We start from the raw sequence: 24,274 nt of genomic DNA, 5'->3' as shown, positions 1-24,274 counted from the left end.
AGTTATAAACAACAATGAAACCCAAGTAAGAGACAAAAATTAAGTCAGTAAACATTTAAATAAAAAATAACATGAAAATAAATAGAATAGCCAAGATATCCTGTTAGCTTAGTACTTGAAGTCTCTCTTGTTGATTCATCATCATTTCCTATAGGTACTTTTACAAATTTGTCCAGTGCCATAACTCCAAGGTTTTATTCACCTTGCTGTGCCACCCCATGAAAACTTCCCAATAAAGTGCTGCTAAAGACAGAGTAGGATTATTTCTGCAATGAAAATTTCAGTAAGTCAAAAAATTAAAATCTTCACTCATTTTGTTTGTTTATAGTTGTTGTTTTTGTCACACTGAAGTAATGCAACTAATCATTTCAGTTAATTTGTTCAAATCTGCAGCTTATCAACATTTCTCTACTCAAATGGAGGATGTGGAGCTTACAGTAAACTGTACTACTTTATCTGACTAAAAAGTCACAAAAATTAAATGCCCACAAGTTTTGTAATATATTTGTACTATGCTTTGAAAGTGTTTCAAATTTTAGTGGACCAGTGACATTTGCTAGTTGTTAAACAAATCCACTAGATGGCAATGATGTTCTACACGTCACCCAGGTTAAAAAAAAAAAAAAAAAAAAAAAAGATATTTTGCATGTCGTTACTGATTTCTATAATAAGATCTAAATGGTTCTTTAGATGTCCTTCCTAACAAATCTGTCTTAAATGTAGTCATTTAGAGAGGTTTGGGGGGGGTTGTTAGAAATCCCATTTAACAGTTTTTCCTTCAGCTTTTGCTGAAAATAGTTCCCACTAGCTCTTTAGAGAATCCCTTCAGCCTATCCTGAGCTGCTGTCCAAGGGCTCTGTGGACTTTAATGATAACGTGTGCATCTTCTTTTTATTCCTAAGAAAGTTTAAGGCTTTGCTCTAGCATTAAGATGCTAAATCCTTTCAAAGAATTATCCAAGTTTATATTTGCTATAAAAATGGATGTTTCAGAATCTCAACCTTCCTTGTCTCGGAGCACCAGTGTTATGCCTGATGAAGTTGTGGAGGGCTTCGCTGCACTCTGCCTGATATGCAGCACTTTTATTAATGCACTGATCATCCTGGACATAGGATAAAGAGGAAAAACCTTCCTATTATTGGTGTTGTGACTTCATGACACATACTGGGTTTAACAGATTGTGAGGTGAAGTGGAACATCTTGATTTATAAAATATAGGAAATGTAGGGAGAAATTGCCTGAATATTTATGAATGTTTAACTTTTTTTTTTTTCTTTACTGACTGTGTTAAATACTCAGGTTGTAGTTTTCCGCTTAATGTATCAGTTTTATCTGGCATGTTAAGAGTTTGAAGCAACAGTACTCAGATTAGTAATAAAATCATGTTATTGTGTCTGTAGGTGCTTGCCACTGGGACTCATTTAAATGGCTGGCGTTCAGTTGTATGACTTTTGCAGGCTTGTATATTTCCAGCAAAGTAGTGACAGAACAAAGCAAAATGGCTTATATACAAAAACTAGATGACATTTTTTGCATTTTTTTAAGCTGTAATAAACAATTCTAAAAGGAATGACTCAAGTTATCTTTTTAATCCTCAACTGCAGATGTGGGAGGAGTGAATTCAGACAACACCCAGCAATACATAGTTTAAACTCATGCCATGCAGTTCACTGTGCTTTTAGTATTTTAGAGACTGAATCAACATCTCTGTTGATGTTTTAGCTCACTGGTGCAGCTTTTCAGTGGTTCATCAGCTGTTGACCAATAAAGATGAACAAATTTATGTGCAGAATCAGGTCTCAGCAAGGTGGTACTCTAAGTGTTCTTCTGTTTGCTTTATCAGTAAAGTACTTTACAGCAAAGAAAGACACCATGATGTGACAGCTGCTGTCACCATAGAGGCAGACTTGGTTTCCTTTTTTTTATATATATTCAAGTATATTTTTTGTTCATTATTGTGAAACAATTGTGTTGAGACAATTTTTTTTCAGCTTGACATAAGTGGAAAATCTTCCTTCTTTGTTGTGACAATGTTAGTACCTAAAAATAGCTGTTGATGAATGGCCACTTCATATTGATGTTATCTTTAATGGAAATACAGTAAATGAACATAACACAGGGGATTATTTTTCTGATCAGAATGCGCTGTCTAGTAAAGAAAAATAAAAATCAACCAGGTTTGTTTACCACAAATTTCTGGCTTGTTGTATAATTTATATGACCCAATCAGATCAGATGAACGTCTGTTGAATCAGTTCTTTTTCCATTAAAACATGATAAAACTTCATGTGTGTACTCGCAGGCAGGTTTCTGTTAAATAGCAAGCAGATGCTCCTCATTCCCAGAACAGTGATGAGTTTGTTTTGGATTATAAAAAACACATAAAACAGTAGTTTATGTGGGATTAAATCAACATGAATTTAATTATTGTTATTTAGGTAGAGGTTGTAGATTATTGGAGATTTGAGAGTACCATGAAAGAGTTTGCTTTCCTTAAACTCTGCCTGCTTCACATCTTCCAAAAATTGGAATTTTGATTTCCTCCTGATGAACTATTGCAATGATAAGTAACACAATTAATAATACTGGCTTGTATTACATGTTACTATAAGATTTCCTCACATCTGGCTGGTCAGTCACATATGTACCAAGGAAAGGGGAGGATGCAACTATCAGTAGTTCAACAATGTTGAACAGCAAAGTGAAGGAGATGTGAATGGCACTGGCACTGAAATTAAAGTGGGGGGTCCGTTAATAGCCAGAAAATACAAAGATTTAGTCATTTTGATAGTTTTATTTAAAAAAAAAAAAAACACACAATGTTTCATGTGCCTGACTGTAAAATCCAGTACCCTAAAGCAGGTATGATCAAGTCAAACCCTAAGTCATTCTTTTCACAGCCACTGGAGGTCAGAGTTGAATAAAATTACACCTTTTAGCAAAGTAAAACCAGCTTACAATCTTGTACCTTGAGTGTTACAGGAAGGTTGACACTGTGAAAGAATCAATATATAAGAAATTAACATATGCACTTTTTTTTATCCCTTCACATATTTACAATTTATACAGTTTGCATTTACAGTATTTTCATAGATTATATACAAACACTTGAGTGTACATCGTAATTATTATAGCTTTAAATCTGAAAAGAATAATATACCTGCTTCTCAGAAGCACTTAAGATTAAATGTCCTAGACACTGTATATGAGACAAATGATAAAACAATAATATTATTAAAGATAATTATTCCTCCATACATATTCCACAAAATAATGGTAAATAAAATCATCATGTTGAGGACATTGGAAGGATCATTCATTCCCACTGAATAATTACGCTCAGCACCCATTTAATGTCCTCTTTTTTTTTCCATTGTGCAAGTACAGAAATTTTTTGTTTTTTCAGATTTTTATCATTTTCAGAGCATTTGTAAAAAAATAAACTGTGCTTTAGTTCTGGGGTCCCGTTTATGCATTTGCATCTGTCTTTTAGCAGTGACTCAAAGGCTCATTCTTGAACTCAATGGATGAGCATACTCAGAGTTACATAAAAGTCTTTGTAGTTCAACAACAAGTTCAACAAAGAAGTTTAGATTTTGGTCTCTGGGCCGTCTGTGATTAGTGGCTGAAAGGAGTTGCGGATTCGGGCAGCTTCTGCAGCACAAAGATGACCAAATGCTTTGTTGTACCATTCTGAAGTCCTTCCCCTGTAACCAAATGGTAAAGTGAATACAAATATTGCATACACGGTTTGTGTTTGTTTTTATTCAAGAGCGCTTGCCCTAAAATGTTGTAATTCTAAATAAAAACCATCAAAGCATCTTTTAATTTTTGTGTGCAACTTACTTCAAGTCCACTCTGCAGATATGAGTTAGTCTGGACTTTCCTGATCCACAGGGTTCAAGCAAGTAGTTGGATTCCAGGACGATAGCTCGTACCTCACTTACAGGAGAACAATCCTCATGTTCTATCGACACGGAAACCAGGGAGCAAGCACCTTTAGGCAAGTCTGTCCGCCAAGACCTTGGATGCAATAAAGAAGAGTAAGCATTTGCTCTTAAAACACATGGTGTGATGACTTAAAATCAGATGATATGGAAAGTGGACTTCTATGATATGTTGCTGAAGTGTTTTCTTTTTGATATTACTAACCTGAGAACTACAAAGTCCCTGCTGGGATGAGGGGGCATGCGGCTGAGGACATACTGAAACACCTCTGTCTGTCTGTCCAGCGTCTCACAGACTTTCCACTGAAGGAGGTCCAGATCCCACAGGTGGCGCTCTCGCAGCACCCTGTTCAACACAACAGATGGTGGCGCTTCCACTTCCACAGACACTCTCCAACGTCTCAAAGGGTTTCCATCTCCCACCTGGTTTTTACAATCATACAAACCATCATACTAACTTAAATGCAATTTAAAAAAAAAAAAAAAGTCATACTTTAGGTAATCAGTGCTTTTTATTTTTGATGGCTTGCTATTGTTTGGTTTTGATGTACTAATAATATTGAAACAAATGCAAATTATTTCCGAGACAGAAGTCCACCTTTAGAGAAAGAACACCAACCTTCTTGTAGGAAAGTTCTGTATTATCAGAGCTGTTGCATGACACCCAGTATTTGGACTTTTCTCTGGCCTCTTTCAATAGATTCTGGAGTCTTCCATCCATATGTGTTTGATATGTTCCATCATCATCTTCAAACTGCTTGCACAGCTCTTCAATCGTTGGTGCGTGCAAGTCAGCCTCCACATATGAATTGCGTGACTGAGTGACCATCTCATGAGGGATCTGATGAGTATAAAAGTTAAGCCTCAATGCAAATAAAAGCAAGAGTAGGTAACAAACTTTTGCATGGAACTGTCAGAACATATTCATTACAGGTTGTACCTCAAACAGACGATTGCACTCTACAATCATATGAGCGAGTCCCTGCGTTGCTGCTAAGTTTTCATTCAGATCCTTTTGGTCTGGTCTTCCTGTGGCATACTTCTTCTGCATGACCCTAGAGATTATGCAGGCAAACAATTGATTAGGCCAGCAGAGTCTTCAGGTCAACATCCCCAATAAAGACGCGCATAAACCCCTCTTCCGCTCTGTGGGAAACCCCTCTGATGCCTTTAGCAACCATTTTAACATGGTGAATTAGTGAGCTTTGCTTTATTTGTACACAGCTTGAGCTCATTAAACATTAAAGAATAAAAAGTCATATGGTTTTAAAACTGGCCCAGAGAGAGCCATTTACAGCATTCCCGAGGCTCGACTAAAATCTGTAAGTCATTTATGCTCTGTTTTATGAAGTTAAAAGCGATGATAATCACACAGGAGTAAATAGAATACATGCAAGTCTTTATCATTATCTTTCAGGCTAAATTGTGGTTTCAATATTATAGACACCAAATTAAATGCAACACTAGAAAACAGAAAAAAGTGTTACTTTGGTGAGAGATTGTCCTTCTTCAGTATGTTGAGGTGAAAGAGCGAGGGGGCAAGGCACACAGCGATGTTCATGGGAGTCATCTGATTCTCTTCCACGGAGGAAGTGACATCACTAAGGAAACACAGGAGTGTCTGCAGCACCTCTCGGTTTTCATCGGACATCAGCATGATGGCTGCCTGAACAGCTTGCAACCTTTGGTCTTTTGGCACATCTGCACATGTGACAGATGGTAAACAGACATGGTCACAGAGAAAAGCTTTCAGTCCCCCCCTACCATGCAATTTTACAGTGTGTTCTCTTCATTTGTAAAATAAATATGAGAGAAAATCAAGTTAAATCCTGACCAGATAACAAAAAATAAAAAATAGAGAAGTCTAAATGTTATTTATGTACTTACACTGATAAATATGGAGGAAAGTCTCCCCTAGCTTGCTGGTTAGTAGAGGCTCTGGTAAATCTCTGAAGAATTGCTTCACCATGTCAGCCACATCATACGCAGACTGATCTTCATAGTTCACATTGTCTGGAGAACTTTCATTCATCTGCCTCAGAGCCTGAATTCGGGACTTCACCCCTGATTTACGAAAAAGACCCACCTGGAAGGCAAAAGGAGGACAGGAAATTAGCTTGACCGTTGGGAGCAAGTTCTAATCATGATGTACATCAGCTCCACTTCAACTCCTCCACACTGATCATACCACTACCCAAAAATACTACATCGCCATTTATGTGTCTCAAAAGAAACAAAACCATTTAAACTGAAGTGCATCCAGAGGCTGGCTTGTTTCTGACCTGGTCAAGACACTGGCTCCTCAGGTATCGTAGGGCTTGCTGCAGGCCGAGAGGCAAAGGCTGTCCAGAGCGCTGCACATGTACTATGAGCGGTACTCCAAACACATTTTTATCCTTATAATCTGGTACCTTCATTCGCTTCATAAATTTTGGCACAGACCTTGAAGAGACGATACATTTCAAAATCTCAAAGAATAAACAAACAATGAACAGTTTTAAAGGAATGTATTTAACAAGTATTTATTATGGCCTCGCACAGATTAAAATCACTGCACATCAGTGCATCGAAAGTAGGCTTGGAGAGCTTATATATGACTTACCAAGTCCAACCATGCTTGTTTGACGTGGAGTATTTTTCCATGATTGCAGTAAGACGTAACAGAGAAAACTTCTGTAACAAACTCAACTGGCCTGCTGACTGGTTTGTGATCTGCAACGATGCCACTGAATGACTTAGGCGGTTAGATATCTGAAAGCTGGGCCATCGTAACCTGATGTCAGACGAGATGGAAAAAAAAAAAAAGTTTTGTTTATTTAAAAAGTAGAGAATTTTTTAAATACTTCATGAGACTTCATACAGCTTTAGGAGTCTCACCTGTTAGGTCTTGTGAGGGAAGCACCAACTCCAGAGTCCCTTCTTTCCCTGAGCCTTGTAGATTCTGTTTCAACCAGTGAAACTTTGTCTCTGTCTCCATCACAAGGTATGGTCTGGCTTTCTGCAACTGAATTTCCCTCAAATTCCAATGTGATCTGACTAGAAGACTTTAGACCTCCTGTATCTTCCCTCTCACACCCAACCTGAGCCACCCCTTCCCCTCCAGGTAGCACATTTTTTGACCAATGATCCACTATCTGCTGTAGACCATTTACATGCAGCAGTATATCATCCAGGTGGGGAAACAGGTCTTCTTTTTCTAAATCTATTAGGTCTCCGGTACTGGCATAGAGATGTGACCCAGGAACATTATCATAAACACTGATGCGGCTACCTCTGGAGCAACACTGGGTGACGGGTCTGGACTCCCTTCTGCATGATATTATTGGGCCGTCCAGGTGCATTGTCCCTGTGTGCCAGTTGATGGAGGCTCCGTTAGTTGGGGACAGGCTTTCTATGGACAGTGCTTTGGGAAATGTTCCTGGCTTGTGGTCTTTGGGAATGTGGACAACCAGATCTTCATAGGAGCAAAATTCATTTCTATGGTTTTGTTCCGCCACTTTGTTCATGTGAGTGCCGGAGAAAATGTCTATGTCCTCCAAATACATGCCACTGCGCTTGTAGTCTGCTCGGTAAAGCTTACGTTCTTTCAGGCTGGGTGTGCTGACGGTGCTGCCACTTGAATGGCTGCTTCCTTCACTACTGGACTGGGGTGGCAGAACTTTGCTGGATGGTGGTTCTGGAGCCTCGCCGTCTCCATTTATGATCTCGACACAGCGCAATGTCTTCAGTGCCTGGGCCTCCTGCTGCAGCACAGGAGAGCTGATAACCAATGTCTTCCGAGCGCTCCCCAGGGTTCCTCGGGACCTCAGCGTCTCCATGCGCTTCAGGAAGTCTTTGGCTCGAGTGCGGCTCGTCTTGCCCTGCTTAATGGGAAGAGAGCCGTAATGAGAAAATTCTTTGGGGATGTGAGGCATTGTGAGAGAAGTAGAGTCTGGCATGGCTGCAGAATCTGAGCAGGTGCGGTTTGAGCAGTCAGAGTCCTCTGTGCTGAGCTCCTTGTGACCACTTCCTCCGCTGCTTTCACTGTGCAAAGAGGAGACCTCTGGCTCACTGAGGTCTGTCAGAACACTCTCGCTGCTGGTGGTGGTTCTTAGGGCGATGCCGTCCCTGGAGGTCTCGCCCTCTCTGTGGTTTCGAAGCAGACAATCAATGTCCTGTAACCTGGACCAACGCCGGCTGCTCCACTCAAAGGTCCATTTGTCACTGATGGCAAATAGATCTTCTTCATCAGAGTCTTCACTCTGGGGCAAAACAAGACATCTGTTATATAATTATATTTTTTAATAATCAACCTCCTTATTTGGATTTCTCAACAATCTAAATCTCTGAGAGAAACATTAAGGACTTTTGCATATTTTCAAAACCTTTATTAATACTTAAAAAAGCTAAAATTCAAAATTTCCTCCTACCTACCACTTGGTTTGAGTGAAAATAACTTTTATAAACATCAGAGTGAATGCCAAGTAAAGCATATTTGTTATCACACAACACTTACTCTTAACCACAAAGAACATTTGGAGGAAACAGCAGGAGAATATGTTAGCTTACAGTTCATGGCTACTAATGTTTCTCAGTTAATGGCTGAATCAAGGCAGGAAAGGGTTATTTATATATACCAGCAGGCTACATTCCAGTCTGCTAACAAACAAAAAGTTATAAAGGGCATAAAGGTAACAATGGCACACTCTTAAATATCAGAGAAAGTAGGTCAAAAGGACAATGCAAGGCTATATTTGTGTTGAAGCAGGAAGAACATGCATAACTTAAGGCAGTCTGTGTCAGACTATAAGATTTCTCACAAGAACACAGATTTTTTAACTATGGTGGTGACATTTAAATACATCATTCAAACAAACCAAAAAAGGCAAAGTACATGCAAAGTAGGATATTTTTTAAACAGTCTATGTATATGGAAAGAGTTACTCATGCATAAAAAACAAAACAAAATGTATATCGGACGGACAGACAGACATAATTTATTCGTCATCACTTACTTTCTTCTTTGGAAGATTCACATCAAGTTTCATGGAAGCACACTTGTTTAGCGTGTTGAGTCGCCTGAAAGGAAAACATCTCAAAGATGAAAGCTGTTCTCGGCAAACAAGAGAAAAGACTACAATAGCTTCTGAATGAGTCGACCAGAATAGATCCCTTTCTGTGTGCTATTTATGAGTTAATCTAATCTCCGTCTGCTCTGGATGTTCAACCAGACCTGGGGGGAGACTGAATTTGACCACACCATAATACTATAAACCTAATGAACGCCACTAATTGTCAGTTTCTCTGTTTTCTTTTTTCTTCAGCTTGGATCTAACTGAGTGTTGCTGGAGAGATTGGATGTAGCTTTGTGAAGAGAAGTGAGATTAAGTTAGAAAACAGCCAATTACAGACAAGATAATTCAAAGTGGCATCTGCAAAAGTTAAGATAATCAATCAAGATCAAGATTATCAAGTACATAATGTTCCAGCTGCATACATGTAGTTTGCATTAGTATTTTTTTAGAGTTTGCTGTACATATAAATGGTTCACTTGTGAAATTCTGATGTGCCAAGCACATATATTGTTCATTAGAGCACAAAATCTCTTGATGAACCAAGAAATACACATGGAAAAGGTGAAAACATAATTCATTCCACAAAAAGATAGTGGTAATCCAGTCAAAAGCTTGAATGATTCCAGATATAGCTGTCTTATTTAGGGATTGACAGCATTGTTCTATGATGCAGGCTCTAACTATGTATATGCCAGTGATGCAGATGACAGGAGGTTGTTAAACAAGACCTTCCCATGGTCCTAACTGAAGATAGAAGGACACAACTGAAGAGAGGATTTCTAAGCTGGGGGGTCTTTTATTCCTAAGGCCTAAAGAGCTTTAAACACAGTTGCTAAAATAAGAGGGTGCTTAGCCAAAGAGAGAGTGCTCACATACATGAAATATTTATCAGTTTCAGTCCTATCAAAGACACATGAGGTATGTAAGGTGGTATTTTCGAACTGTGGTGCATAACTGACTATAAAGCCATTCTCATGTTGCTATAGATATGCTGAAAAGTCATGGACAAAATCACATTGTAGGTGGAACTGTTTCCAATTGTCTTCTATTCATCCGGCAGCTAGTTTGGAATTTAGATGAGTTGCTTTAGGGCTGTTTAGAATCACAGTATATTGAGCTGTTCGAGGCCCTCCTAATGCTTCTCCTGCCTCCCTCTAAGGAGCGTTGCCATAGTTACTGTAGTAGCTGAAGTGCCATTTTCATCTGAGGTTGACAAAAAAAAACCCCAAAAACAATGTAGAACCACCGGTTGTTGACTTGGTGTACATTATATTCTTTTCACTCTGGCAAATAAAAAAGAACACATATCCAGCAGTTCTCATGCAGTTATGTCAGAGGAAGAGAAGATCATTGTTGTTAATGCGTTTCTAGTTAAAGTCTTTATTAAATCACACTGTTGGCTGTCTTCTGTGTCATCAGATGGGACTGAGCCGTTGAGGGTCTGTATGCACTTAAGTACTGATTTAATTAATTCAGTAAATATAAAAGCAGCGTGTGGAACGTTTTCTTTTCTGTGGAACATTCTTATTTTCAAGTTAAGCAAACACACGTTGCATAACGTAAGGCCTTAAACATTATGCAATGTAAAATGTATTTTTATTTTTGAATTGATAAATCTTTGCTCAAACAGTTCCTGTCCTTTGGGTAAGGAAAGTATATGCGGATAAGTTTTGTGTTTTTAGTGTCAAGTATCTGCTTACCTGCAAAGAGGCTCCACCAGGTCTTTATCCAGAAAGTCATGATCTCTTTTCACGGGGCTAATGTCAATAGGAAACTGGGAATCTAAATGAAAGACAAAAGAATCAGAGAGTAGAAGTGTTGACATGCTGCTGTCTACTATACTTCTTTTCATTTAAAAAAAAAAAAAAAAAAAAAAAAGGTTGCGTAATTGGGAAAGAAAGATCTGGAAGTCACATTCTTTCCTGAAGTAGAGTAAGACCATCAAACTTTATGTGATGCTAATGAGAGCAGACACAATTTGCCCAAATACCAGCGCTCAGGCTTGTGGAGGCATTACGTCTTGCTCCGGGTATGAGCTTCCTCTTACATAACTTAAGAGACTAAATCTGACATTCCACTGCATTCATGTGAAGTTGTTCAGATTTTATGAAAAGCAGACGCTGCAATGAGCAACCAGGCTCAACAAGGCTCAGCCTGTTCTGCAGGGCAGGGTCGCTGATATACTGAAGACTTTGAAGCATGATTATGTCCTAATCATAGTCTTAATCATTAATATTGTTTTTAACACCAAACCTCAGGTTAAGAACGTGCTCAGTTCGGATCTTTTCTTAAAACCCCCAAAACTGTCAGGAAACAACTATATTGCAGTAAAGCACATCAAAAGTCTGGCTCCAGCACAAAGCTATGTGGGAGTGGAGCTCCTAAAAGTTCTGATAAGACCTATTTCTTCCCATGACTTCAGGCTTTAAGCTCAGAGGAGATGTTTATTTAGTAACTGTAGCTTGGAAAAGATTAGACTTTAAAAGCATCTGATCTTCCACTTGTTTTGTGGTGTCTACAGATCTGACTAGAGTCTTTGCTTCAAGGCTTCCAGGGAACAGTTGTATAAATGAGCTTCGGTATGCTGCACATGAATACATGGTTTTGTTGGCAGAGATGGGAATAGACCAGAAGTCACTGCATGCCATCATCCAGTCATCATCATCATCTTGAAAAGGCCATATTCAAACAGCCTCCTTTCAAAACCGATCTCACATAAAATGCAGTTTCTGGTTTATTGCAGAACTCTTTTATTGGCGTGCTACTTCATTAATCTCTATCTTTTTAATCAACTGATAATTCCCCTCTCTGTGATGCATGTGAGTGAGAGTTCACTGTGTGCTTTTATTACCTTCAAAGAGCTGAGCATACTGGGGAAATCCTGCTGCCCGCAGCCAGTCACACGCCTCTTTTGCCTCAATTTCTGAAAGACAAGAACGGAGATAAAAAGTGAAACCCGACCACATGAAGAGAGTTCATTTTAATTTTGACAAAATCACAAGTGCATCAACAAATCCCAGACAAAAACAAAAACAATATGTGCGCCTTGTACCTCACAAGTGCAGGCTTCTACTTTTGTTCATTTACAAGACGAGCTGAAAGCAAATCATGTTGTTTGAATAAAAATCTTTCTCTGGACTATATATGAACGAAATCTAAACCCTGAGGCCAGGATCATGCTGACTAACAGAGTGAGCCATCTGCAAGCTTCAGAGCTACTGATGACAAGGACTGGAAACAGACTACTGGCACCTTTCCATTAATACTAATAGAGTTGGGTGCCATTCGCCACCTCCACGAGACATAATGTCTGACATACCAGTGATACAACACACAGACTGCTTTACATTAAGGAAGGAAACAAACAACACAATGAATATGTTGTGCAAGTAACTGAATCCCACAGAGTAAGAAGGAGTTTTTATATTATTTACTTCTCAAATTTTATGCCAAAACAGACAAGTAAAGCGGATTGGTATAACTAATTAAAAGAAAAATCATCAGGAACCATCCGTAATAATTCCCTGCTGGTTTCTGAAGTCTTAAGTTAGAATTCTTTTCACTACTGAAGGAAATCTGAAGCATTCTTAATAGAGTTGCTAAAAGGAAACATGAATCAGACCTTGTTTGGTTTGAAACTAGTAAACTAGGCAACCGTGTTTTCAAAGGGTGGCGATAGAGCTTTGTTGCTAATAGCTTAAACAACCACTGCCACAGCAGAAGAAGTACCTACCCAATCTGGGAACAAACCAGTAAGAAGAAAATATAATACTAAAGTTGATAACCACGAGAGAAAAATGAAGAGAGCTCTTCTTCAGGAGTTACTTTCTTCCATGGGAATATTTGGGGTATTATATCACATTTGGAAGAGGTTTGTCAGTCACAGCGGCCACTTTACTACCTGGTGGGTCAAGTAGGATTATTAAAAATTTGCTTTCATGCCCATAATGCTGAAGTCTCCTTTGTTTTGAAGCTGCCAAAAGCTCTATAATAAATGTGCAAATATGCAGGGCAAATCCTGCATTGTGCAGTTACAAAATCCACAAAACTCATCAATACACATCTACAATTCACTAAACTTTCCACAGTGTGAAGAATCTCTGAATCATTGGAAAAGAATAAACAATATATAAGAAAAGTTACACTAAAGCTGTCTACATGGAATGCGTAAACCTCTCCCATCACAGATTCAAGACATCAGTCCCAATCTGTGCCCAACACACCACAGTTGCAACGTGAACCCGCCATCCATCAAAATGTATTGTATGAGGATAGAAACTGTCTCCTTAAAATGAATATACTGAGCTCACTTTTTCTTTTTTTAAACTCTTGATTCATGACTCACCTGTGCTGCTTCCCTTCTGTCTCGCCAAAAAAATCAATAAAAAGTGACTTTGGTCTGCAGCCTGACCAACAACTGAATAAATATTAACAGGTCTCTGTGTCCTTGGATGTCCAAAACTCCACTGTTTACTCCCTGAAAGCATCAGTTAAGTCAACATGTGTACGCTACCAGGAACCAATCTGCTCTGGTTTCCCACCTGCATCCGCAGAAGCTAAAGAGTCTGTTCAGCAACACTTCTCTCACAGGCAGATCATATCTGACCAGTATTATTCAACCGCAGCGCATAGTGAGGGCGCTGCCAGGTCATCCTGTATCCCATACCCGCAGGTTGGACCACTGAGAGAAAGTAACATGAGCTGGGAATTCCTTTCTGTTTTGCATTCTGTAACACGATACTGAGACATTTTGTCCTCTCATCCTCTCTCTAAGGAAATCTCTTGTGGATAAAAGGCTGGGCGGGCATCATGCCAAAGAATGAGAACTTGTGTTTGCTCTCCAAGACCCAAAGCTTTAAAACTGTGTACAGTATAAAATTACAGTGTCACAAAGAGATAAAACCCAGTTTGACTTGGACACAATGGCCCAAAATGTCAAAAGCTATGTACTGATAAAGTATCTGTGGCAAGGGCAACTCCTCGCTTTACAATTAATTTTATGCAACATTTACTATAAGGAACACTGGTTATGTAAGGTGTTGCTCGGGAGATGACAGGTAGTGCTGGAGGAAAGGTTTGACATACTTGGTAAGCATCAATAATTATGACAGCTTAAAAAGGTGCAATTGTATTTCACTCTTTCCTTATAATATTGACTGACAACTGTGAAAGTCCCAGAAAAACTTTACAGTAATCCTCTTCTTTTGATAGTTCCCCACAAAACAAAAAATAAAAACCGTTTCTGTGGGACCTACTGTGAATAAAACACACATCATCCTCAGGAAAACAAACCTTAACTTGTCAACTCTTCAAGCGGCTAGCATTGCAGTTTCTTTCCAGTAAGAATTGACTGCGTACTCACGGGATGTTTTCATCACACAGCCAGAGTGTTTCATATATCCATCAAAAGTTAAGAGTCTCTCGACGTGTCAAAGCATCTTCATTCCCACGCTGAACCACATTCCTGCTCTCTCTGAACACAGCTGGCAGTTTGAGCTCAGATTCACAGCTCCCTTTTTCCCATTTCTCTTTCCATCTACCCCCAACCACCATGTGCCTGTCCCCACACTAAATCTCTCCCACAACCCACCCCTTTCTGTGGCAGCCTCCCGAACCTCCCGCCCCTCTTTCTCCTCTTCAGCTCCTTGTGCCCGACCCTCCTACCCAGCTCTGCCCACGACAGCATTTTCAAACATCTCAACACATTTTTGGCAAAGATGTAAGCTGCAGCCAAACAGCGTGAATTGTCTCTGAATTCTAACACTCTCATACACACAGAAAAGAATGTCACATTGAAAGAGTTTACAGCCATTTTTCTTTGGATTTCATTGTTTTCGGTTATTTTTCACCTGATTAGATGAGGTCATCTTTTGTAGTCTTCCAAAATTTCATTCAGGGAGTGTTAAAAATGATGTGGGAACTCTTTAACTTAAACAAAAGAGAAGTGTGGTTTTGAAAGATCCAGATGTTGTTCCAGTGGGTCAATGAAATGGAAAAGTCGTAGGCAGCTGAACACGGGGAAAACCATGACATAAACTCTTAGCAATCAGCAGTAATGAATCATACTGAGGCTCACAAGACTACACACTAGCAACACCAGATTTATATAGCTCTGTCTTAACTTCTGTCTGTGGCAAAAAAAAAAACATTTTTTAAAGTAGAAATTTGTGAAGCGGATCATAAAATAAGCTTAATATCAAATAATTCATGATATTTAGCAAAAAAAAAAAAAAAAAAGACTTAATGCACACATGCTAACATTTTTAAATGATTCAGTTTGCATTGAAAATAACTCCTAAAGACTTCCACTTGTTCATGTCCATAAAGTTAGCATTGTATCCAAAAAGATGAGTGGAAAATAAGAAAGAAGGGGAAAAATGAGAGTATAAAGCTGAACAAAAAAAGCACACATTCATGTATAAAGTCTAAGAGGACAAAGGAGATTTGCTAAGTGAATACACTAAAAATCCAAATGTAAGTTAGATTGTACTAGGGAGGAAAAAATCCACGGCTTATGGGGAAAATCTATCATTTAAATACATATGTAGTTAAAGGCACTTGAATTCACTTGGGTTTTCCATTTTGTTGTTATTACATAAGGGCATCATATCCATCCATGATTTCCAATCATGTGATAATAATTCCAGATGTAGCCTGCGCTTGCTGTGCCTGCTTCATTTTGTGACGTTTCTGCCATTTCCTCTCTGGATCTACTGGATCAGAACTGGGTAAAAATGTTCAAGTACAGGCAGAATGACGTATGTAATCCACTTCCTTCCCAATTGCAAAGCATTTAACAGTAAATACACTCAGCCCCAATCAAAATTTAAAATCCCCCTCAGACTACTTTAAGTACCATTTAGTCCCATACAAATAAAGGTCTGTGCTTTCCTCCCCCACAATGCATTGTAACAGAATGAATCAGCAGACAAGTACGACTGCTACTGGGCACCAACACTGTCTACTTGAACACCTGGGGAAAGAAAAGCAGAAGCAGGAATACGGAAAAAGATTCTACTCGTACTGTATGTTGTCATGCTGGGAGACGTTGGAGGCGAGGCCTCTCTTTTTCCTTTATGATGATAATTGCATACAGACACCCACTCACAGTGAGAAGTCAGCAAAGACTAGACAGCCAGCCAGGGGAAACACAGAGACCCCTCCTCTAGTCTACCCAAAAACCACAACATCTGATGTTTCACGCCTAAAATAGCCTGAAATTCTTTCTGGCTCACAGTTTACCATTGTTCACAGGGGGAGGAAATAAAAAGCACAAATAATTATGAATGAGTGCCAAATGAATGAATGTGATGGCTGAACAACAACATAATGCCTAATTTATAAAGTGGGCTTTAGAAGAAAGAGACATGCAAGATCATACTGTGATAAATCTTTAGCTCAAAGTAAAGTTTACATATTAGGTAAGTCAATCCTTTGGTGGCGGTGTGTGTAATTTAATTGTCAATGCATTTTGAATAAAAAAAGCAGTATATGATGCCTGTGTCAATTCATTTCTGCCATTTCTGCCATTCTACTGAATCAAGCCTGTGACCAGTGACCAGGCAAAAGTGATTAATAAGACCTTAAAACTATAACTAATCAGTAACGATAATATCACTATCAGAAAATACTCATTTATTTTCATTCATATTTAGGATGTGGTGACATGCAGGCTGCACTAACATGAAAGCAAACCCACCTGCTCTTTAACTTGAAAATTAACAGTCACATGAAGAAAAATGCCCTCTTCAGAGCCAGTATTTTGTGTACTGGTCCTCTAACGGAAATGCTGGCAATTCAAAGGTGGATTAATAGAGCAGAGCCCCATGTACTTCATCTAATGTCGTGGGAATAAAGCCTTCCTGTTCTCTAGAGAAGGTCTTAATTAACCCAGCTCTACAGGTCCCACAGACTTCAATATACTTGGCACAATATGCCACAATCTCCTGCAAAACCGAACATACGACTGGCAAATATCACAACATCAAGTTTTGGAGCCTTCTGATAGTCTTTAAAATTGACAAGGTACTGACATAATGAACAATGATAAAATTCTGTCAACAGAGGTGAATAATAACACCATGCCTTTGTGTATGTGACTTTGTTCTTGATGCAGTGATTGGCACATGAGCTGGCTGGCTCCACAGCCCAAGTAATTACAGAGAAGCGGTGTTGAGTCACACAGGGACCTCTGGCTCACTCATTTGATCCTGTGGGGTGCACAGGGGACCTGTTATCCTGCAGTTGATGTAGGATGCAGGTTTAAAACGAACACCTCTAGGCTGCGTTGCTAAGACACCAGAGCAAAATGTTCTAAAACACAAATGAGCTAGCAAATCCTGGGCCTGCTTTTAATCTGTGGTTGTATATTGACCTGTGGAGAGAGCATTTCAATGCAGAATGTCTCCAGTAACAAGTGAGCCAAGCAGACATTAGCATTCTGAACCTGCAGGCCAGGGTTTTACTGACATCCACTTCATACAACATAGAAAAGCCTTTTAAAAACAGCAACTATTATTATTGCCTGACTTCAGTTGTTTTTCTCCTCTGGTAGATGGCAGAACACAGATCCATGCTGTTCAACTATAAACATGGAATGGTTAGAGACTTTTAACACCTCCATTGGTGTGAGATCCACCTTTCATTTAAAAGTGAACACACACACTCACAGCAAGAGCTTATTGATTCTGAGAGTAAATAACAGAACTATGTGAGACCTGCTGTTGTTGACCATTGCCAAAGCCTGCTGGGTCAAAAGTCATCTGGGCTGTTTTCCTTTTGAGGTCCGGTATAGAATTTAAACAAGAGCAGAACAGCTGTGGTAACACTCTCCTTCACCCATGAAGGACACCCAGAGAGGAGGCTCTTTCATCTTCAGGGGAAACAACCTATCAACTCTCTCTTTCTCTGCTGCCCTCTCAAGTCTGGAAATACCAGGGCATAGCTTTTTCAGCATCCACAGGTTTGAAATCATCATATGACAACGTTAAAGTACGTAGACACTAATTCCTGTGCCATGACAAGGACCAGAATTACTGTAAGAAAACCCAGAGCTGACTCATTTCTTTTCCCCACAGTCCTTCCTGGCATAAGATTCAAGTTTACAGCTGGGTTTACAGATAGTAGCATCTCAGGATTGCATGATGTCTTATGGGAAAACACTACAAACCATCTCTAAAAGCAAATATCAATTTGCGTTCTAAGTCACTGAACAACTGGGGAGAGTCTCATCCTACCACAAACAGCATTTCAGTGAAGAAATGACAAATTATCCTTGACCCAAACTGTAAAGTGATAGCCCACAGGATCTGGTTGGCTGTCACAGCCAGAAGACAAATAACGGTCTGCAATGTTTGGGCTGTGTGGCCTCTGAAAAAGCCAAAGCTTCAAAGTTCAGACCATTAGCTCCACTGTGTTTTCATGCAACTCGTTACTCTGTCTCACATTCACTCAGTTTTGAGAAAATGTTCTAACAACCGCATGTTGATTCCCTGGGGTTTCTTAGCAAATAGAAAAGACTGAGGGAAGTGTCAAGTGTGCTCCAGCTTCACAGACAGGTGTTCTCCCCCTTTAGTCTCAATACAGGAAACTTTGGCTTGTGACACACAGACACTTGTACAGAAGTATCCATTACCAACAGACATCTGTCCCAAACCTTTAGAAAGCAGGAGACATCTCAGTCTGCATGTTAGAATACAGCAGAAATCAATCAACAGGACTTCTGTGAAACACATAACGGCGCAACCTCCAAAGCAAGATGTACGAGCTAAACACTTCCAGACACTGGAGTGCAGCCTTGTTCCCACGCATGTTAAAGTGTTCTGACAACTATCTTGGCTGCCTTTATGAACGCTTTGCTTTCTTTGGTGATAAAAACATCAACTTTAGCTTTTGCAGATTTCCTTCTTAATTTCATCCAGAATTACCTCCCTGAAAACCTGGACTCATTCCTCTACCTTGTGTTGATCTTTGCAGGGCATTCATGTCTCCAGTGCCACAGCTGAAGATATTTTTCCTATCAACAGATAAATAAGTAATGCAGTGCAGGATTAATAATGTAGTCTTGACAGTAATGATACACATCAAATGCTATCTTCTCTAAGCGGCTTTCATCTTTTACTATGGCGGCATTTTTCTTGTCAAATTGTATTTCTGGTTTTCTTTGGTCCTCAAACTAATATAGAAACCATACAAACAGCATGTTAAAACAGACCCTGCAGAGGTTTAGTATCTTGATAGACATCAATGCTTCCAGTAAGATGTAAGTCCTAGAAATAAACTTCAGAAAAGGCCGAGCTGAACTCAAAGCCTGTCTGACTTTCCCCAACTGTCATTTCCGTCCAAGAGCATCTCTGTGGAAAATGTCTTCAACTCTGTTTATTTTGTATATTTGTACATATTATTTTTTTTTTTCACTACCTCCTTCACTCTCTCTTTTTCTTCAAGACGGTTATGTGATGTTTTTCAGTCATCTTTTCAGCTCCCTCCTCTGTCGTCTCTATTGCCAACTCCTTCACAGCTGGCGTCTACAGTTTCCCATGTGGCCATGCAGCTAACTGTATGCCTCCATTCAACAAACTCTGATGAGTCTACATTTCTGTTTGTCTCCTGATTTGAAGTCCATACATGTCTTCTTTTATGAAAAGCTCAGTAGGCTGCATGCCTTGCCATGTCATGCTGTTTTCCCACTAGTAATATATGGTTGTGTGGCTGTAATTCTTCCTTCGCTTTGATAGCTTATATAAACACTGTAATTTGGTTTTCCAGCCATGCTATATAACATGGCTAAAGGGAGACTATGAATTACTGACAAGCGCTCAGCCAGCTGACCTAAAACATGGCTCAAAAATATGTTCTATAAGTCAATGCATCAGCACCAATTAAATATTACATGCAGAAGATTACATTTAAAAAAGAAATACTGTAGTCTCAAAATTACATTCAATTTGTGAACATCTATCTGTAAAGAGCAGAATATGGGGCAAAGTAGAAAAAAAAAAACTCCTCTGATGTTGAATCATGCAGAGCCCTATTAGGTCTTCCTTCCTCTCATTTGGAAGGATTCCCAGAGGGGTCTAAAGTGGGGTTCCCTCCTTTGATAATGGCCTCAGAGTCAGAGAGTAGAGCAGGGACCAGTGTCAGAACAAGGGCCCCTACCGTGAGAAAACCCTTTCAGGACCTCCATAATAAAACCATGGAGCCATCCCTAAGGATGCTGGTCCTAATTAACAACATCAAAGAGAAAATGTACTAGACTTCATCTGGAGCCTTGTAACATTCAGACACCAAGCTTGTGAGTTACAGCAGAGAGGATGATACCTGTCACATGGACTGTTGATAAGGCTGAAGTGCAACCTTGCTTACAATAAATGCTACCCATACGGGCAGCTCTGTTGAATCTGAATGATCACATTTTTCCCTCATGTAAACACATTTGGAGCATGAATGTAAAATATGGAACCTTGATAAGCATGCAGTGTTTGGACAGTCGCCCCCTGGATGAGGAGACAGGAGCTGGGTGGCTGTGATATGTATGCACGGAGCCCTTACATGGAGGTCCATTTATCTGGGTTATAACATGCAATATGAATTTCTACCACAGGACAGCAGCGGAGTGCTGAACTCTGACATGTTTTAAATGCCACACCATGCTGAATACATATTGTCTAACACATTGAGAACAAAACTGACATTATCCCATGAGTACAATGTGCAAAGGAGTGGAGGAGCTGCATAGTCTACACAAATGAGTCTAAAACACATAACACAGCGTTTTCTACTTTTATTGTATTTATTGTATTGTAATTTAAAGCAAAAGTATTTAAGTTCCATATAAGTTTAATGTATCATATATGTTGCTACATTTGAAGGAACAAAAAAACAAGCAAGTTAAGGCTTTTTTTTTCTTGGGTGTGTGTTAAATTTGCCTAATATTGGGCAGTGATGAATTTTCCAGAGGAATTTTCTGAACTTTAAAACATGGAAGACTCAAGAATTTTTCTTGAAAGCTTCAGTTAATGTGTGACTTTCCATTCCTGTTACAGTGCAGCTGAGGCATTTCTGAAATCTGCACTTAGTAAATGATTAGCGATGCACATGTGGCAGCTGTCAGCCGCTCTGTGAAGGACGTACAGTGATCCACACAGGGCAGACAGAATCACTAAACAGCTATGAGCTCAGTCTGCAGCACAGAGGTAAAAACTAGAAATCCACAGAGGATGATGTTGTGAACTTCTCTTTCATAGGTTGGCTGGACAAAGACAGCTGGTTCCTGCTGTTACAATGTTCCTGAATAATTTATTCGTTCTTCATCAGAAGGGCAGGAAGTTACAACAACCTAACAACTAACTGTACACTTTGGTTTCATGGATTCAGGAAGAAACAAACAATAAATAACTTTAAAAAATTCTAGATGAAAAAAGTTTTTTGAGGATTTTTTTTCTTGATAACTTTTATATGTAAATAGTCTTTTCTTTTTTTTTTTTTGCAAAGCAGTAATTGTTACTCTTAATAACAGTGATTAACTGTTCAGGGCAATTGACATACTTTCCAAGCAATTCAAAGTCTAATTCAGAGTCTATCACATCAGTATTCAATGAATTTTGATTCTCAATGCAAGTAAAGCATTGAGAATTGATGATGGGACTAGTTTTACCCAGGGACCATGTGTAATAAATGCTCACTTTAAATGTTCCTCAGTAGCAACTATTGTGTGAACTGAAATATCCAGCTGCAGCTGAGATGTTCTGCTCTGAAGTGCTCCTGGTGTTGCAGGGCTGCAGGTGAAAAGTGCTGCTGCTCCACAGAGCTACTGCGTTCAGTGGAACCTGTTGAACTCTAGCAATGGGTTTCGCTAAGCCCTGGGACTCCATAGAAAACATCAGTGAATAAACCTTCATTTTTAACATTCTGTTTGGTCAAAAGCACCCCAAAGCCTCAAATTGCTTGTATAATTAAACCAATCATGTTTGGATGCCTAATTTAAGTTGTATTCCTTTTCGACTTCTCCCTTTGAAGGGTTCGCCACAGTGAATTATTGCTCAGGTGAATTGGCACGTTTCAAGCCTGATGCCCGTCCTGATGCAACCCTCTGCATTTATCCGAGCTTGGGACCACCTCTCAAAGAACAAGCTTCCTCAGGGCTGCAGCTGGATGTCCAATTTAAGTGGCTTGAACAAAAGAAACTTTTACCCAGCAGGCTTTTACCCAACAGTAACATCTTCTTACCACACTTTGCAATACATGAAGTGATCCACCATTTGTAACCTATGTTGCTCGTTTTCAGTCTTTTCTTTTTGCTTCTGTACAATATGGGCTGTTTCAGTCTTGTTGGTCCTGGACCCAAAAAGCAAGCTATCAAAACGCTCCAATTCAGCCTCCATTCTTCCCAAAATGGAAATAAAATAAAAAATAAAAAATAAAAAAATACCGCCAAATAACATATTACTTCATACTTTTTTTCCCCACATTCATTTCAGTCACAATTACAATCAAAGTTGTTTATAAGTATGAATTTGGAACAATCTAATGAGGGAGGCAGCACACCTCAGCTGTAAACAGATGTTGAATTACTCTCAGATTCTTCTCATTTTTAACAAAACGCTCACCAAGCTGTAAAGGTAACAAAACAAATTCTAATAAACTGATAAATTCACTTTGTTAATACTATAAACTCTCTTCAGAGCTGAATTGTGCCTCTCAGCTCCCAGAGATTCACGACTACTTGGATTAGCTTCCTAATGCCACAAAAGGACAGTGCTCAAACATGGAACAGTTTAGTGCTCCAAGGTCTTGTTTTTTCTTCTGTTGGTCTTTGCTGTGACGTGGAAAGGGCTCATTATGTGTAGAAAGTACAAATAGTAAAACTGGGTATGCTGGCTAAGTGTGACACCAGTCTGCATAGATCTGACAACCTTATGGCTGAAAGCAGACATATAGCTCAAAGAATCTGACGGATCTAGAAGTTAGCAAAGTAATGATGCCCAACAATCTAAAAATCTTACTTGATTCATAAACATGTGTCAGTACATGTATCAGTTATATGCACATGTGCAATGTACATCAAATTTTCTGTTCCAACTCCTATTTGAATAATGGCCCAGACATTCGTCTTGCAATGAATAATCGTATTTTTAGAGAAGAAATTTTTTTGAGGACCAGAGCAGACTCTAGAATCTCTCCTTTTAAGACTGCATTTACCTTTACTACATGTTGAAAGAAAGGGGGAAAAAAAGTAAACTCCTTTTCAGAAGTGATTTTAACCATCTTTGTCAAAGGATAAACGGTAAAGTGTCTCCTCTTAACAGGCTGAAGTGTTTCTGTCTTCTTTATACTAAACATTTAAAAGTTTCAAGTGTACAAAGAAATTATCCTGACAGATACGCCTCTGAGTGTGGTTTTCATGTTAAGCTAGACTTTGTGAAAAAAAAACAAAACAATAAAACTTGATAGAATATATTTTATTACATGAAGTATTTGTTATTTTTGCAATATATGTAATAGAATATGGAAGCAAAAACAAACTATCTAAAAAAAAAAAAAAACACTAAGCAATGTGAACAATAACAATGTTAAGGTGCAAACAGGCACCTTTGGACTACAGAACTTCAGTCCTTGTAGAAGAAAAAACCCTTTCGGCCTTTTTAATAATTGCCCACGTAGAAGCGGGTATCTGCACAGTGATTGGTCCCTGCATTTTTTTATACTGTACACAAACACAGCACCAGCCATACCCCTTCAAAAAAGCCCCTGCATGTTATGACACAATGAAAAATGTACCAGACTGCTCAATAATATAACAAACACAAGCCTTCCATCCATGACAGCAACATAAAAGTCACTGAATTCCACATGGCTGCTACGCAATAACCTGTGTCATTTGACAATAGCTGTACAAAGTCCTAAACGCGAACAACGCAGTGACGAGCTTCCCAGGCCTGAGATTGGCGTCTGCAGGCTGCACCAAGGTTAAGAAAGCTTGAATAAGTTTGACACGAGAAAGAGTTTCTTGTCCGATACACAACAGCCTCTCAGTGAGGAAAATGCACCAAACAGTCAGTAGGCAAGCTTTCAGTCACGCAGTTGCTTTCCGTTGCTCTGGTTTTCCACCCAAGTGCTGATGAAGTTTCCAGAGCTTTTCCATGGCAAAACAGAAACATTTACACACACTAAAAATGGTCTGAGAGTCAGTCTACAGTCGAGGTTTTAACTACAGACAAGCATATATTAGAAGAATACTGAAAACTGCCTGGCATTAGATTTTTGACATTTCTT

General features: G+C 39.2%; 1 protein-coding gene across 4 annotated transcripts in view; it reads right to left on the bottom strand.

The window, feature by feature from the left end:
• Window positions 1-2,836: 2,836 nt before the first annotated feature.
• Window positions 2,837-24,274, bottom strand: part of stard13b (StAR related lipid transfer domain containing 13b) — a gene marked incomplete at its 5' end in the record, with an annotated part of 46,037 nt that continues 24,599 nt past the window's right edge. For 3 of the 4 annotated variants that reach the window (XM_079247046.1, XM_079247044.1, XM_079247043.1), the window contains 13 exons: window positions 2,837-3,707; window positions 3,847-4,023; window positions 4,153-4,370; window positions 4,567-4,788; window positions 4,888-5,002; window positions 5,435-5,648; window positions 5,835-6,033; window positions 6,230-6,389; window positions 6,550-6,720; window positions 6,825-8,188; window positions 8,942-9,005; window positions 10,702-10,783; window positions 11,853-11,924. In XM_079247046.1, coding sequence (XP_079103172.1) covers window positions 3,590-3,707; window positions 3,847-4,023; window positions 4,153-4,370; window positions 4,567-4,788; window positions 4,888-5,002; window positions 5,435-5,648; window positions 5,835-6,033; window positions 6,230-6,389; window positions 6,550-6,720; window positions 6,825-8,188; window positions 8,942-9,005; window positions 10,702-10,783; window positions 11,853-11,924 — 3,176 coding nt within the window. In that variant the 3' untranslated portion in view covers window positions 2,837-3,589. Of the gene's footprint in view, window positions 3,708-3,846; window positions 4,024-4,152; window positions 4,371-4,566; window positions 4,789-4,887; window positions 5,003-5,434; window positions 5,649-5,834; window positions 6,034-6,229; window positions 6,390-6,549; window positions 6,721-6,824; window positions 8,189-8,941; window positions 9,006-10,701; window positions 10,784-11,852; window positions 11,925-14,363; window positions 14,518-24,274 lie in introns of those variants that run through there. The other variant, XM_079247045.1, reaches the window with a different exon arrangement.

This window comes from Telmatherina bonti (assembly GCF_933228915.1).
Source record: "Telmatherina bonti genome assembly, chromosome: 9".
In the NCBI taxonomy this organism is placed as follows: domain Eukaryota; kingdom Metazoa; phylum Chordata; class Actinopteri; order Atheriniformes; family Telmatherinidae; genus Telmatherina; species Telmatherina bonti.
The sequence above is the reverse complement of the archived record's forward strand: the minus strand, read 5'-3'. Positions and strand labels throughout refer to the sequence as shown.